This window comes from Arctopsyche grandis, chromosome 1 (assembly GCF_051622035.1).
Source record: "Arctopsyche grandis isolate Sample6627 chromosome 1, ASM5162203v2, whole genome shotgun sequence".
Classification (NCBI taxonomy): Eukaryota; Metazoa; Arthropoda; class Insecta; order Trichoptera; family Hydropsychidae; genus Arctopsyche; species Arctopsyche grandis.
In genome coordinates this window covers 20,273,897-20,290,580 of record NC_135355.1, presented here as the reverse complement: position 1 = coordinate 20,290,580, position 16,684 = coordinate 20,273,897, and the positions used below count along the sequence as shown (strand labels likewise).

The 16,684-nt window shown below is 33.2% G+C and overlaps 1 protein-coding gene across 4 annotated transcripts in view; it reads left to right on the top strand.

Annotated features, from left to right (window-relative positions):
• Positions 1–16,684, top strand: part of Moe (moesin) — a 35,310-nt gene that overhangs the window by 10,498 nt on the left and 8,128 nt on the right. For 3 of the 4 annotated variants that reach the window (XM_077436662.1, XM_077436656.1, XM_077436650.1), the window contains exon 3: positions 15,236–15,415. In XM_077436662.1, coding sequence (XP_077292788.1) covers positions 15,236–15,415 — 180 coding nt within the window. Of the gene's footprint in view, positions 1–4,648; positions 4,873–15,235; positions 15,416–16,684 lie in introns of those variants that run through there. The other variant, XM_077436643.1, reaches the window with a different exon arrangement.

The following is a 16,684-nucleotide window of genomic DNA, read 5'->3' as shown; positions in this document are numbered from 1 at the left end:
AATCAATAGTCAGATATTTTTCCTATTAATTGTTATATTTCATTGCTTTAAAATACCTCTAATTAATTGTCTAGCGAATTTTAAAGTCAAAAATATATATTTTTTTACGGATTTTTTTTTCCGTGCTATTTTTCATTTATTTGGCAAATTTTTTATTTCACCACGTTTATAAGGATTGGTTTTATATCTCAATATTTTTTTTTTATCTAAACGTACTAACTAAAGCGGTAATTGCAATTTAAATGCTTTCGTTATATATATGGTTGTATCGCGTAATATGTTAGGTGCAAGCGAGATGGCATATAATCCACCTCACGGTCTGACTACATGCCATCTCGCTTGCACCAATAATTCCCACCTCTACCATGCTGTTGATTTCGCGTAAAGAGGGGGCACAAGGTGGGGAACCGAATTGACTGAAAATTATACCAAAATATGAATTTTAGATTTACATGTTCAATGAAATATAAAAATGACCATTTTCCGTATCAAGTTACCTTGGATATTGAATAAAAACTGTGTATTACGCAATATATTTTATCTTTTCATTTTTTAATTAAACAGGGAATTTGTCTAACGAAATGACTTATGATATCGTACGATTTATATTTTTTTATATCGACAGGAGGGTTGAAATGCCTTTGTATCGTTTTCAGCCACTTTTCACTTTCATCTTTTCATTCTCAAAATTGGCATGGTATTCACGCCATTTTTTTTTATTTCACACGAATTTAACCTCCATTAAGCGTCACATCTGACTAGAAAGGAAACTTGTCAATACGAAATTTACGGAACGTTTTTCAAAATTTGACCTAGACATCGATTTACCCGTAGTTAAAGAAGAAAAAATAGAAAAGTAACTCTCACGAAAATTAACGTTAATTGCATTCAAAATCGATTTTCCTCTGGAATTGCTCAATATTCCACAACCTTGATTCTAATAATTTAATTTTATATTTATAATTTATTTTCATCGGAAATAACTTCGTAGTGAATAATTCAATGTCTCACTTTTTTGTGTCTCATTATCAACGTATACACTTGTAAATGGATGTTAAAAATTTGCGATTTCGCCCATAAATTATGGCATCCAAATAGTAAATTGTGCGTATCTTTGAAAAATTCCGGTTGAAGCTATTTGAATTAGCGGACATAGATAACTACGAATTTGGTATTCCTCGCGCGTCTAACGTTTGCTATCCACACTGAATATATTATCAAATTTTCAGTTCGTCATCGGAAGTCCTCCTACTCTTTTTTTACGTCCTTCAACCGTCATCACATCTCATATTTTTCAATATTTGTCTTGCTGTATCACCTCCGAACTAGTTTCCCTACTTAAATTGAAATTTAATTATCATTATTTACCTTAAGATGTACATATACATTCTAGAATACCTAGTGGAAGTTTTCACTGAATCACTGTATGATGAGTAATTCGCAACTATACGTAGATGTGAGTGAGGCTGTTCTCGGGCGCTCTTATCGACAATGGTTTCTATAACGCCTTTTTGATATTAGTTTATGTCAACTTACATAACCATTCACATCTAATCACAAAAAGTTTTGAATAAAAGAATGACGTAAACAGTAAACGTTACAATGTATTATTCAGTTTGATTTTGTTTTTGAACACTTGCCGCATTGTGATGGATAGCGTGACCAGGATTTATATTTTTTTATTTCTCCTGATATGCTGAATACCGGGTCTTCATATTTAACGTATTCTTCTGTGATTCGAAATAGAAACCTCTGTAATTTGAAATAAAAACGAATCGCATCTCATTACGAGATAAAATCTTTTATCAACAGAAATCATCATTTTCTCGGTAAGCCTCTTGTACACGTGCCTCACAAATGCAAGAGAGAGTGGGACTTCAGTACTCCGCGCTCAACGGTCAGTGTTAGAATGATATCCGCCTTAGAATGACGGCTCTGCTTCAGCCGTTATTTTTTTCATTTCTTTAACTATTTTGGATTATTCGACGCCCTAATACATGATAAAATTATTTTTATAGCTAATTACAATAATTAAAACCTTGCAGATTTTACTTTTTTTTTAATTTAAACACATTTTCAACTGGACGCTTTGCGTCTAGCATAGGCACTAGCAGATGTTTTTAGCACAGTAAGGCAAAAATTTTGATGCTAAAAACACCCTTTTTTATTTGTTGGTATTTGTATGCACTTCTTCAAAGAAAAAGTAACAGTGATTGAATTCTTAGAATTCATAATGGGAAACATCCCCTTTCAATGTCTTTTTGAATAAAATCGGGAGATTTTTTTCTACTTTTGGTCATTCTGGCGAGGGCGTTTGGACGAAAAGATTTGTTATGTTTAACCTGTTTGTAGTTTTAAACCAAAACGTTTTTGTTAAATTTTGCTAGATATTTCCATGAACAATAAAAATAAAATGCTGAAAACCAGTGAGTTAAGTGAATCCAAGAAGGTGAAAATTGTTTTACTCAACTTTCAATGGGTGAATCAGGCTAAAATTGCACGGCAATTGAACTGTTCACACAATGCAGCTTAAAAGATGTTTAAAAGATTATGAACAACCAAATCAAATATTACTTGTTCGATCAGCAAAAAAAATGTTAAAACAGTAGCAGAACCGCCAAACAAAAGCGGCTTCGACGAAGTACGATTATGAAGCGGATTCTGGTTCATTGAGACACATCGGAGCTGAAACACTTCTACTAGGATATGTTGCTCGATTATCTGGAACATACATAGTGTACTGACAAATATAGCTACATCATAAGATCACATTTTAGTAATTGAAAAAATACTAGGCACGGAAAGGGTTAAAACCACCGAGTGTCGGTCAAGGCAACGCATGCCATTTGCATCGCGACATGCGTTGACCTTCGCACGTCACACGATTTCATTTATTCAAATAAATTAAATTAAAATATCATTTTATCGTGCAGATATCATATATATATTTTTTATATAAAATTTTGCGATCGTCCTGTAGATGGATGCCCCGCGTCTCGTTCAGCCGAACGTGACGCACCGCCATTGGCCAGTTTGAACAGCGTCTGGCCGTTTTTCATCTCATGCACCCCGTACACTCCTTATCGCATCTCGTATAATATAGTATAATACATAAATGTATTGTCGGTTCTTTTTATCGACTTTTACGCGCCCTTGTAAATTTTTATTATAGCGTCTTATCGCGCTCGCGATCGTCACGCGGCCTGTTAAAATATTTTCCTTTCCGCTATTGTTCATGTAATTTTGTCACCATTATAGTTCAATTATATTATGCAACGGATACGAATGATTCGTATTGTTTAATAACTTCTGGTTCGATTCGGTCGCTAAAACACTCCAAAGTTGGCGTTAGATTATGCTGCCGAAGTGCAAATCGGATTCTGAAGTTAATTTTACAAATTGACAGATCAGCCAACGTTTTCGTGATAAATATTTGGAATTTTTTCTAAAGAGTATCTTTATTTTACAAATTGTATCTCTCGAATGTATATTTTAACCAAAATATATAATTTACTATTTTTAAAAGATGATTTTTTCTTAATTCGTTTATTGACTTAAATTCAATTCGTGTTACATTAGATTCGGGCTAAAATTGTTAGTTGACCAACCGCATCGTTTTCAGCAAATATCAGAGGCTCGGGATACAAAAAAAAAATTTTTGAATAATACTTGACATAAATGCAATATTAAAAATATGGTTCGATGATTTTGGGTCTCCGCCAAAATTTGTATATGTGTTATTAGAGGCTTCATGATTCATGAAATGCCATTAAATTAAAAGTAAAATATATTTTTGCACTAAGTAAGAAACGAGACGACTCTCGTTTTCTTACCACAGGTACCTTGCAATTGTTGACGTTTTGATAAAGAGAGATCGGATGATGATTAGGGCGATGGCAATTCACAATACACGTTCCAACAGTTCTGAATGCAATAGAACAAAAAAAGATTTTATATGAATCAAACAATACTTCAAAAATACATATACCATAATCACCATCCGCTGTCTATTTGGTAAACGGATTATTTCGCACATTGCGATCGCGCACGCGACTATCATTGCCACGAAAATCGTGGATACGGAATAGCTGGCACTCGAGTTCTCGTTAGTATGATAGTTCGCGTGGATAACTCCCGATGGATGGAATTTTCGGATGTTCCGTGATCGAGATTTGAATGACGTGTACAAGATCGCTTTGTGCGGATTAATCACTGAACCGATTTTGTAGCATCTCGAATTCGCTGATATATAAATATACTAATAAAATTTATCGATTAAAAATTGTTATGAAACCGATACTTGAATGATGTCCATAAAAGTAGAATGAAATAGAGGTAATCGGAAAAAAAGTAAATAGTGCAAGACAGAATTACTGAATCCAGTAGTGGATGATGCATGGCTAATAATAATGAAGCATGTGTGTAGATTACGAGTTGAATTTTTTCACTTTCATTCAATATACATTTTTGTTGATTACGTCACATTTAATTTAAACAACCGCTTTTAGTTTACATATTATATGAACGTATTTAAAATATACAATTCGCCTTTGACGACATTTCGGTGCGTCACACTTGCAAACTTTGATCTGGAAACAATCGAATGCCTACTACTATTAAAGTACACGCCGTAAAACGCAAAAATAATACACATATTGGTAATAATAAAATAAAACGTTTCTCACGTGCTATCGGTGGTGTGCGGGCGCCCTGATGTAAGTGGCCGCACACCTGTGGCAGTTGTGCTCGCGACGCTACTTGCAACGGACGCTTACTCCTCACTTTCGGAGACGAGAACACACCTGGTGTAACCTTGAACCTTAGTATCAGGAACAGCATCAGTCTGCCAAAATGGTGGCCGGTGGGAAACAGGTACGAGTCGACGAAAAAAATACTATTTTGCCAAATTTCACTAATTGCACATCTTTTTGGCCTCAATTCTTCATACATTCAGTGTATGTAAATTGCCGCCAATTGAATTTATCGCAGGTGATAAAATTTCAAAGCGTTTTCAAGTGAATTGCAACCTCTTAGCTGTGGTGTCATTTATTCCCATTTTATGTGATTTGCCGTACTTGTCTATGCACAGCGTATGCACGTCCTCGTTCATGATGGCAATTAGAAACGATCGTAATGATGATTGCTGGTGTGTCATTGATCATCCGACTGGTATACAATGTCATCGTGTCACTATTATATGTACATACATATGTGTTTTTAATTTGTGTCGTCTTCCTGTTCTTTTATTTTTATCTTATTGGAAACACAAAATTACTATATCGGTTTTTTTTATTTAATACTCGTGTTTGTGGAATGTCAACAACTTAAAATGACACATTTTTCCACGATAAGATAAAACATTTTTCGCTTAAATGTGAGTCAACGGTCCTTAAACTCTTTTCAATATTTAGTCGCCCTGTTTACCAAAGATTATATTATAAACATAGTTGCCTCGACGTTACATGCAAACTTGTGATATTTTATTCTACTTAAAAGAAGACATTTGATGTTTCTCAATTTTAGGAGAAATTCTTTACAAATTTTATACGTTTTTGAACTTGTGTATTCAATTGATTTTTTTTTTTCTTTAATATGATAGCAAAAGTCAGAGCAAAATGGTTAAATATATTTTATTATATAGACGGAAAAGGTTAGACGGCTCTTTTATACTGCACGTTTCCTAGTATAGTAGGGTTTACACATATTTATTAAGATACATATCAATAAGTGATAAGATATCAAATATTTGCGACATATACATTTTAGGAAAATATATCGATGGGTGGGGTATTTGAATTTAAATAACATTTTCATTTTATGTATGCGTGAAATGTTTAAATTCATATGCACGCATTTTTTGGGATGCTCTTCACGTTCCAGTTGCTCCGCAAATGTTTCCGTCTCATATATAATACAATTACATACATTCCATTTCGGTAATGAGCCATCTAATTATTCTAATCGAATGCGGCTACAAATTAATAAATAATAAAAAGGCAGCCAGTTACGTGGTATATATTGATTTGATGTTATTATTATTGAATTGGTAATTATATTAAAATAGCACCATTCATCGCTCGCAACAAACGGGTTGCGAGACTTGCTTTAATTGCTTGTAATATAGCTTATGCACTATAAACGTCTCATTATTTACACGCATCCGTTTTATATATTTTTTCTAATGATTTAAGTCGACCCGTAACCTTCTGCCCACTGTGAAAAGTCGCGTGTTGGTCGCACATTTTTAATTCTTTTTTTGCGATGCGGATTGGTGCCGAACAACGTGGTTGTATCCTTGAACCTACGTTTGAGTCCAACGGTTCGTCATCAGACATATTACGAGGAAAAGTTTCAAAATGTAAATCGACTCTTGACTGAATTGGCCACTAAGTTTTAACAAAACAGAATATTTTTCATAATATCAGAATCAAATATTTTTTGATTTCTTAAAAAATTATTACATATAGAGATCTTTAATAAAATGACACGTTTACAGTTTATGCATAAAATTGTTGTCTTTTTATTTATTTTTTCTTAACTTTGAAAAACGCTGATCAACGACAGTTGTTCCTCCCCAATTTACCTGTACATACATATTTCTTTTCGGCGCTCCCCTCCTTCCGCTTTGCTACAGGGTGTTCGTCTGTTCATTTCTCGGAATTTCTCACCGTTTGAATTCCCCCGGTGGAAACTCAAAGTCGTCTCGGAAGTTTTTATCTCGAGATTTCTCGTTCGCTTAGAAGAGAACTCTCTCTTTTTCCACGTGTCGCCGCTGTGCGCGTAATTGCCCTCAGTGTACGTTTGCGTGGTTTCGTTTTTTATTTCTCATTATATTCGATTTCTTTTGCCAGAGTGTATATTATTGCCGTATTGGAATCTAGGTAGAATCTCAATTTCGTGCAACGGCTGAAGTTTTGCTTTTTTTTTGTTATTATTTCAGTCACAAAGACCGGTTTGTGACTAACGGTCGTCCGATCAAGGTTATTTCGTACAATATGGTTGCTGCATAAATTCTCTTGTATCAGACACTTGCATTCGCAACGACAAAAATCGTGTTTTAAAACCCTACATAAATTTTAATCTGTTTTGTAAAATCAACATGTATGTATTGAATAATTCCAGTATTGTGGTAGTTTAACGAGTCAAAATTAATCATATTCATGACATCATCAAATTTGATGATGTCACTCTTTAATTTCAAATATCAACATATTCTCGATCTGAAAGAACATCATCCATGCTTTTAATGAAAAGCAATGGCTGAAAGCGTATTTGTATTTATTATCGGGGCCGACGGGGGTCATATTCCCGGGGGCCCGTGATATTTGTATGGTTCCTATTGTAGAGAAAATCCAGTGACGATATTTGGGGGCTCAGGGAGAAGCGTTTGCCCTCCCCCCCCCTAGATTTTACCCGGCCATGAACGTGCATATAATTTGCTGAAATATATTTAAATCGATTATTCATATCTAAAATTTTAGGCCAACAGAAACTGCAACAAGTTTTAACATATCGAACTAAAACTTCTTTAAAAAAAAAAGATAAAATATTATAAGAAACAACCTCAAACTTGCTAACTTTGCTCCAAGTTTTAAAATTAGTCTTTCCCCCCCCCCCCTTCACAAAAAAAAGTCCAGAATTGTTGTTTTCCCACAGCCCGGATTCGCTCTTGACGACCCTGTTCGTTTTTACTAACCTCTTCTTACTTTCAATTACGATTTGTAGTCTGAAGAAATTTGAGTTCTTATCCGATCGTTTTCAAACGTTGCCATTTTTACATACCTCTTCTTAGCTTGCAATCGATTTTTACTAGGCTTTTTTAAGAGCTTGTATGTAAGTGTTTTATTTGACAAACACTGTATGTGATGAAGACGTTAATATTTTTCATCGTTCAATTAAGTAGGGTCGTATAAATTAAAGCTGCGGCCAAACATTAACTCCCAAATACGGTTTTATAAAAATTGGAAAATTTCGTTAATTTTGTGTTAAAAATTTGTGTAACTGTCCTGAGCTTTCAATAGACATCTAATTAGAATTACATATCGATATCGAAAATTATTAATCTTTTTATGAAATATACCGGCATAAAATCAAATGGTATAATTGTTGACATTCATCATTAGTCGATGTATGTAATGGATTTTGGCCGTAACACAAATGCATACAAATGCGGTCATTTTATTTATCGTTTGCATTGAGAAATGTGATCCTATCACCTCGCGTCACCGATTATAGTTCGACATGTTTTCAAAACGATTCGTAAAAAGGTCATATGAAATTTGTAAAAAAAAATCTAAACAAATTCATATATCGAGGGTTATTACAAGTATTTCGGTCGATGATGTACATATGTGTGTATTTCATTAACAGCTGAAAACGCGAATTCTGAATACATGTATTATTCATCGATGAATATTCGTTTATATGTATGCTCATAATGGACGAACGATTGCAGATGCACCTGCTGAAATTACTTATAATATCCCTCAACAATAAACGGAAATTTATTCTCAAAAGGTGAAGCTCGCCCTAAAGAATTTATTTACATTTTATAAAATTTGTTTATAATATTTGTATGGATATGTTTATCATACTGATTGACCAATCAAAACCAAACATGTATAATATGTATCTACTATCCAACAGGTGTAATAACTTTTTTTTTTCACTACTAAAAAAATTATTTTATATCAATTATATTGTATAATAAAAATATACAATATTTATTTCTTGTCATCTTAAAGTACAAGTGAATAATATTTTTGGAGGCTTGTTTTTCGTTACTATGTAGGTATATTATGATATCTAATAATACCATTCAACAGCGTTTATGAAATTCTTTTTGTTTAAAATTTTTTTTAAAAAGAGTTAAGAGTCAAGCATTTTTTATGTTCGGCTTTCCTCTCAAATTTTTCATTGTCTCAAAATTTAACAAAATGTACTGCAGCGTGTGAATATTTAAGTGTTCCGCAAAATAAAATAAAAAGTACTTGATTAATATTCGATTCGTCCGATTTGGGCAAATTTTGTGCGCGTCATTATGATTTTTGATTCAATTCTCATATATTTAACAGGTTTTATGTCGCATAAACAATACATACCGATGGCTTGGTGCGTAGATATTGTATGTCCATTTTTGAATTTGTATCGAATTTTAAGTTTGTAGATGCTGGAATAATTCAGGATTTTCCTCTTATTGTGATATACATAAATTAGGTTAGGTTATTGCCTTACTACTGTGCAACAAGCCATCGATATTTTGATGTGTATATTTGACTGTTACTTATCTGCTTATCTCAACCGCGCTTCAGACCATCTATAATATCGGCCTCCTTGATGAGCCAGAATGTGAAATTACAGAAAATGCAAATATCGGAAGGCAAAGATCGAAAATCGAAAGATCTTAAGTCGAAAGATCAAAAAAAAGGGTGCATGGTAAACGGTACATACTCACTTAATTTGCGCGAGCAGGATACAACAGGAACAAGAGGAACATACTTTTCCTCCCGTATTAATGTGCGCGCGCAGAATAATAAAATAATAACGCAATTAACATAATCATGCAAATAACGCGTCAGTCGATAATATACAAATGTCTTACCTTTGATACCTATATATGTAGGTATGTATTTTTATTAGACTTACATCATTAATCAATCTTATCACTGCTATAAACTATAAATTAAAAGTAGTTTACGGTATTTCGTTACCAAATAAGTCAATGAGTTTTTCCTCTACGTTTAATGTCACGTATAACCGTTTGATTAACGTTATAGAATGCAAATATAACCACAGGTAAACTGTCACATGACGTACTCGATCAAACATTCAGTATTCGCATATCTGTACTTGAGAGGTTGAAGAGGTTTTCGTCAAATTAACTAATCATTTAGCATGCATGCATATCTGCTGTGGAAATTTTTCGAAAAATATACTGATATTAATCGACCGATACACAATAGATATTGAAACGAAACAAATTAAAATGGAAAGTATGAGAGACGACGATCGAATAGAATATGTATAACATGAGCATAGCTAGCAGTATAATTATACAAGTGATGTCATCATGTCTTTGAAGAGAGACAAGTGGTAACCGTCTGTTGTAACCGTCGTTTGTGCATTTTATATATTTTATTTAAAGTTTTTATTTGACTTGTTTATACATATATATTTATAGAATCAAATTGCTAATAAATTTAGATATATCACTCTCGATTACATGTTCGAAAAAAATTTGAAATATTTCTACAAAATAATAGAACACTATCTCACTGATTAGATTACTGCTTGTAATACATGGATATATGTATCGATATTGATTAATTTTATTATAAGTAATATATTCCTCGTAAAATTTTTAGTGTGTATGTGTGTTATTTCAAAACTCAGAAATGACACATGTCTCGTTTGCCTCATCGTTTTATTTATGCTGATGAATTTTGTTCCTTGAAAAATAGACATGAAATGCAATCTGACAATATTTCACAATTAATAATGCACTTAAAAAATCGTGTCAAAAACAATATTTGCATTTATATTATGAAAATCAATATTGTACTATCTTCAATTCAATGCGAATGAATCATTTAAATTGGCTCTAGTTCACAGCTGTTGGTGAATGTTTTTTTCTAAAGTAATGTCATTAATTTATTAGCGGTCCAAGTTATGACGCGGATGAATTTATCATTAGTTTATCTATACAATGAATCATTGCCAATCTTATCATTCAATTTATTGTGAATTTGAGATTTTAATAATTGATGCATAAAGTCGCCTGATCGGGCGTTCATATACTAGTTAATTTTAACACACAGGTCAAATCGTTCAGACCAAACCTGATTCGTTCGAATAAAGTATCACCATTCGACTATTCACAATCGGTACATGCAGCCAAAAGTCTGTTATATAACTAGTCGGCACGCATCAAAACTGCTGCAGCTTCGAAATCTTCTAGACTTCTTGTCGAATAAACCGAGTTCAGGCCATCCATCAAAATATTTTTAAAATGTAATCCCATTATATCTACGTTTTAGTGAATCTTACAATATACACAACTTATCAACCTGACCTGCCTCCACTGACACTCTTAGAAAGCGACCCTCAGTCAAAAAATTCCACGTGGTTATCCATCTGATCAGCTTATCAACCTGACCAAATAAAAGTGTCAACTTAATTTAAATCAGCTGATATTCCATCGGTTAAACTCCCCGTAAAATTATCATTCATCAGATCTTTAAAACACATTTACTACCTACTTATTTACTTCCGCCAATTAAATAATTTTGGACTTATATTTTTACTTGATTTGATAATTCGCAACACCATGATATAAATTACCACTTCCCTTGCGGTGAAGAAAATACAGTCTCCAATTGGAAAACCGCAACCAACCTTCCTGTGGATTACGCATCGCCTGCGCAAATTGGCGCAAATTTTTTATTCAAACAATCATCATTCTTACACATTTACTTCGTTTCGCTGCATTGTCATTCGTATATCGTCGTATGCAAATGTTGCACAGAGCCAGTGCTATATATAGCCGATGCGTCAATTGCAGTTTCTTCAATTTTGTGTATGCTTTGTGGTTGAATTTTCGTCTTCGATCTCAAATCCGTCAGATTTACGCATATGTTGATTATTTTTGTAACATTTCTTATCTTATCGATTAGCAAGGAAAGCCGATTAACTGCGTTTGCGACCTCCCCTTATCTCTTATTACACTATTTGTATATACGTAGGCTTTTGTAAACAATGGAATTGCTTTCGGTTGACTACTTCAGCTGGAATCCGGCTCGTTTACCGTTTTATTTTGTGCTTAATAATCAAATTTTGCATTCTATTTAATTACAAATTTATCTACATGAGTTTACATATATTCTTGTCAATTTATATATATATATATATATATATATATATATTTATATATATATATATATATATATATATATATATATATATATATATATATATATATATATATATATAACATCCTTAAATTAAGTACATAATACGTGTAGACCAGAGGTTCCCAAACATTTTTGTCCCGTAGACCACGTGCCAATTTTTTCTGTTTTGGGTAGACCCCTTGGTTTCCTGATATTGATATTTTACAAATTCATCAGCTTTAAATAATTGTTGAAGCTGACACGGAACTACTGACTTTGATAGGGTTTACTATAGAGTGGAAATTTTAAAATATGTTAAATTTTATAGTTAAAAATTTATTAATGAAAGCGACATAAAATGCAAATCTAGTAATATTTTTACATAAAATAAATACACAAAAAAAATCAATGCTTTTAATGTCAGGGATGACCCTGATGCTTTGATAGAAAAATTTCAATCTTTAACTTCAATTTATTCAGGTTTACTCCTAAATCTTCTCGGCGAGTGATTTCCAATGTTTTTCTTTTTTTGATTGGCAACCGCACTAAATCTAAAAAAAAAAAGTATGAAGATGGAAAAGCTATCAAAAACTTTCTCGCGATAGTCCATAATGCAGGATACGTAATAGGTATGTCTCCCTGATGCCAGAATTGCTGATATCCCATTCTAAACCGCACCCTTAAGTTCATCGTTGGTGATTATTCCGATCAGTTATTCTTGTAACATGACCTCCCATGACATCAGATTTATAATCCACTGTGGTATTATAGTCAATAAATCTTCAAACCTAGTTCCAAAGTCTGTGTGAAGGATATTTAAATGTTGAACGTAAGCTGAAACGTCACTATCCTGGCAAAACGTCTGCGCCAAATTGGGGAATTCGCGCCGTCCAATGTTTTGCTCCATTAATTTCATTCTGGAAAGAAAACTGCAATGATAAACTTTGTTTTTAACAAATTTAGACTGTCGCCTTGTAAACTGAACGTTTGCCACATTAAATTAAGGGAAAAATGTCTGGTTTCCATTTGATTAATTTTTCTTTTAAAATGTTATATTAAGCATCCAAACAGTCTCAAAAAGTGAAAAAAATCTTGTCAAACATGGACCACCATTTACATGGCATGCACCCGTATTTTTTTTCATTGACATGGACCCCGGGTTGGAGTCGACCCCTGGGTGTCGATATACTCGTAAACCACTTTGAAAATGACCAGTGTAGACGATAGGGATAATATTACCAGTTAGCCGATTTACCGGTAAATCGCCAAAATTTAGTCATCGGTAGTTACTGATAAACTGGATAATTTACTGGATTTTTTTATCGCAAATTTGTACATAAACAGTCATAATCAGAAATCAGCGTCGAAGTTGCTTTAATGCACAAATATGGTTCACTATTGTCAATTACTATTGTCCTACAAAGCAAGGGAGCAAAAAAAAAGGTTGAGTGGCAACCCAGAACCACCACCAAGTCATAATAAATCCGATCAGACAATTGTTTAAATTATGATTATTATTTACCCGGCTTCGCTCAGTATCTGTAATATAAACATCAAAAACATGGCGAAACTAATAGTAAATATTCATTTGCTTTTTTATTAAATTTATTTTAATCGAAAAAAATCGCTCGTCATAGAAATTTTTGACTTGTTTACGATTCCCAACCAAAGATATATAAGACTTATAAACATACATATATATTGACATACAAAGTCTCTTTCGAAATTATATATTAGATTACGAATTGACTTTTCGTTCACCGGAGATTTATTTTTTTAATTAATTACGATATTGGTTAGCGTTTTTTTGTTAAAGTATCCACATAAAATTATTCAATCCACGCAATTTTTTTTTTTCATTAATATCTGAAAACATTTGGATTTTATCCATATCTGTTCCCTAGTGCCGTTGTCTTGGGATCTTTGGGGTTCAACTCCTTGGCAAAGCGAAATTTATTTCTTGGGAAGAAAATTTACCGATAAATACCGGTAATAAGACACTTGTCAATTTTTTTCATTCAATTATTGTTTGATGTAATGATGTAAATAGAACTAGAATTAGTCGTATTGAAATTGCAACCAAATGGTCAATTTATTTGAAGACGATCATGCCAAATATAATCATTACTAATCGTTTTATTAAGAACGAACCTCCATGACGCGTTTGAATGATGCAAAGATACCAACGCAGTCATTACCGCAGAACGCAAACAGTACCCACACACTATTTGTGATAGCAAAAGAAATAACCGATCAGATATGTACATACATATATTTGACTTGTGATTCATGTCTCGAAAACTTTTCCTCGTCAAACAAATCCTATGGCAGAACTAACGTCATCTCGTACGTTCCCCAATCTAACTATGTACATATATTTATGTGTTATTATTATAGTCAATCGATACGACATTTCGGAGCAATAATATTGTTATTATTTTCTTAATGTTTTTAAATAGTAGCTTCGAAGGTTTCATGACGATCAATGGCGATTATTATAATATACGAACGGTCTTCGGCTTAGCAAATCCCCATTGTTTTCGTAATCGAATCGACACGTTTATTGTTATCTCGACACAATTTTCTCGAGGACGCAAACCGCGTCACGTATGTGTTGTAGTTAGTTTGCGCTTAATTATCTTCTGGGCTTAAATATAAGAATTAGCATCCCCGTTTGTTTATCTTAATTTTCTGAATTTTATACGTGTCGCTTGTAGATGCGATAACCGTCTAAATTTACTTGTGTTACTTTAACGAATGTGTTGCTTTTTTCGTTAGCGGATGTTGCACTATAGCGTCAATGTTTACACGTCAGTGTATTTGACTTTTTTTTTGCATCATTTGGCAACGTTGAAGATTCCGTAAATTTTAGAATTTTTTTTATATCTGAAAGATTTGTATGCAAAATCGACCGAGCGTTGACTGATTGAATATGTAATGAGTGAAAAATGATTAAAAATAAATTGAATAGAATAATAGAACTATTTTAAAATTGCTATCAATGCTGGTTTAAATTTTAACGCCACTAAATCAAGTCTGAATCTTGAGATTTTATTTAAATTGATCAAACATGTCAAACTAAAGAACTGTATATTTCTCTCTACTTATGTAATGAGAAGTTTATTGGAGTATGTTTTACAATATTTACTAAAATTTTATATTATTTTTGTTAAAAATTTCTTCGCTTGACATTATCGTTATCATTCCCTACGCCATGGATAGAAGATGGTATTTAGCTTATCCATAAATATTTTTAGAATCGCAATTATCGTATGTTATTTTTCGTCCACCAAATCCCTTCATATTTTCAAAGCATTAAACTAACTTTACATTTTGCTTGCTTGCAGATGAACGTCCGCGTGACGACGATGGATGCGGAGCTGGAGTTCGCCATCCAGCAGACGACGACCGGCAAACAACTGTTCGACCAGGTCGTGAAGACCATCGGCCTACGAGAGGTCTGGTTCTTCGGTCTACAATACACCGACTCCAAGGGTGACCTCACATGGATCAAACTCTACAAAAAGGTAAAGTTGTGGTCAATTTGTGACCCACAAATTAATTATCTGGACCGCGATCCAAATCGCACTACAAATTCTGATGCACGTATAATAATTTTCAAAATGTACATTTGTCAAAATACAAGATGCGACTAAAGTATCTTTACTATTTTAAAAATATATATCTACTTTCGCCTTTGGATATATCGTTGGAACTGTACGTGATTGCAAAATTCATCAAATTCGTTATCTTATTTCTACAAAATAATCGATCTTATACACAGAAATTATTTATAAGATATAATTAACAACAATTTATGTGGTAGTTAAGAAGTTGGGGCCGGTGAGGATCCGACCGAAATGAGACCTCGAAAGATATCACACGAAAATCTATTGTACATAATGGAAATCTCCACGAATAAACATACATTTTGGCTGACATTATATAAACAATATTAAATAATTAGCTGGTCACTAGTTGCAAGGGGACTTTTACCGCACTTTGTATTACCAATTTACTATTATACAGAAATGTATTATTTAGCTAATACAAAAAGTATTTATGTACATATATCCGAAATGAAATTCAGTGGTTGGTCTACGATATACATATTCTGCCAAAAGCCTATTAAAAAAAAATAGACGTTCTTGATGTGCAGACTGGTTATATTGAGAAAAAATTGTAAACACGATCATGTCTCATTCAAAAATTCAAAAAAATATTCCTATACACACCATCAGTACTATAATATGTCAATTTCTTGTTTTTCACACGGATATTGGTATTGTTATTGGTATTGCTTTTATTTCCTTTGATACCTGTTGCATTACAACATTACTAAAATTGCTTATGTATTCGGACCTAGTTTTACGTAACACTGCATAGTGTATCGACAAGGGCATTTGGTATTCCGTTAATCGCGTGACTTTCGGAAAACAAGATGTCTTCGACTTTTGCGACCTTTCCCCATCTGCATCTGATTTTTCAATGATTGCCAATGTTGTTGCGGGTTTGATTGACTCTCTCACGCACACACACAGAAATACTTTTATGTAATTATTTCGACACGATTCCCACCGCTTTCGGTCTGATCAGCTAGAAAGTGATTTGTGCGAAAAAATTCGATGTCGCAATGGTGCATAAATTATGGAAGCGTTGATCCATTCAGATCTCTTCGGTTTATTCTTGACGATACGTGTTTTTTTTTTCATTGCACGTTTCCTTGAAATCGAATAGCCTCAGTGTTGATGATTCACTCGCTGTGTCTATTTTCATTCATGAAGACATCGGGTACG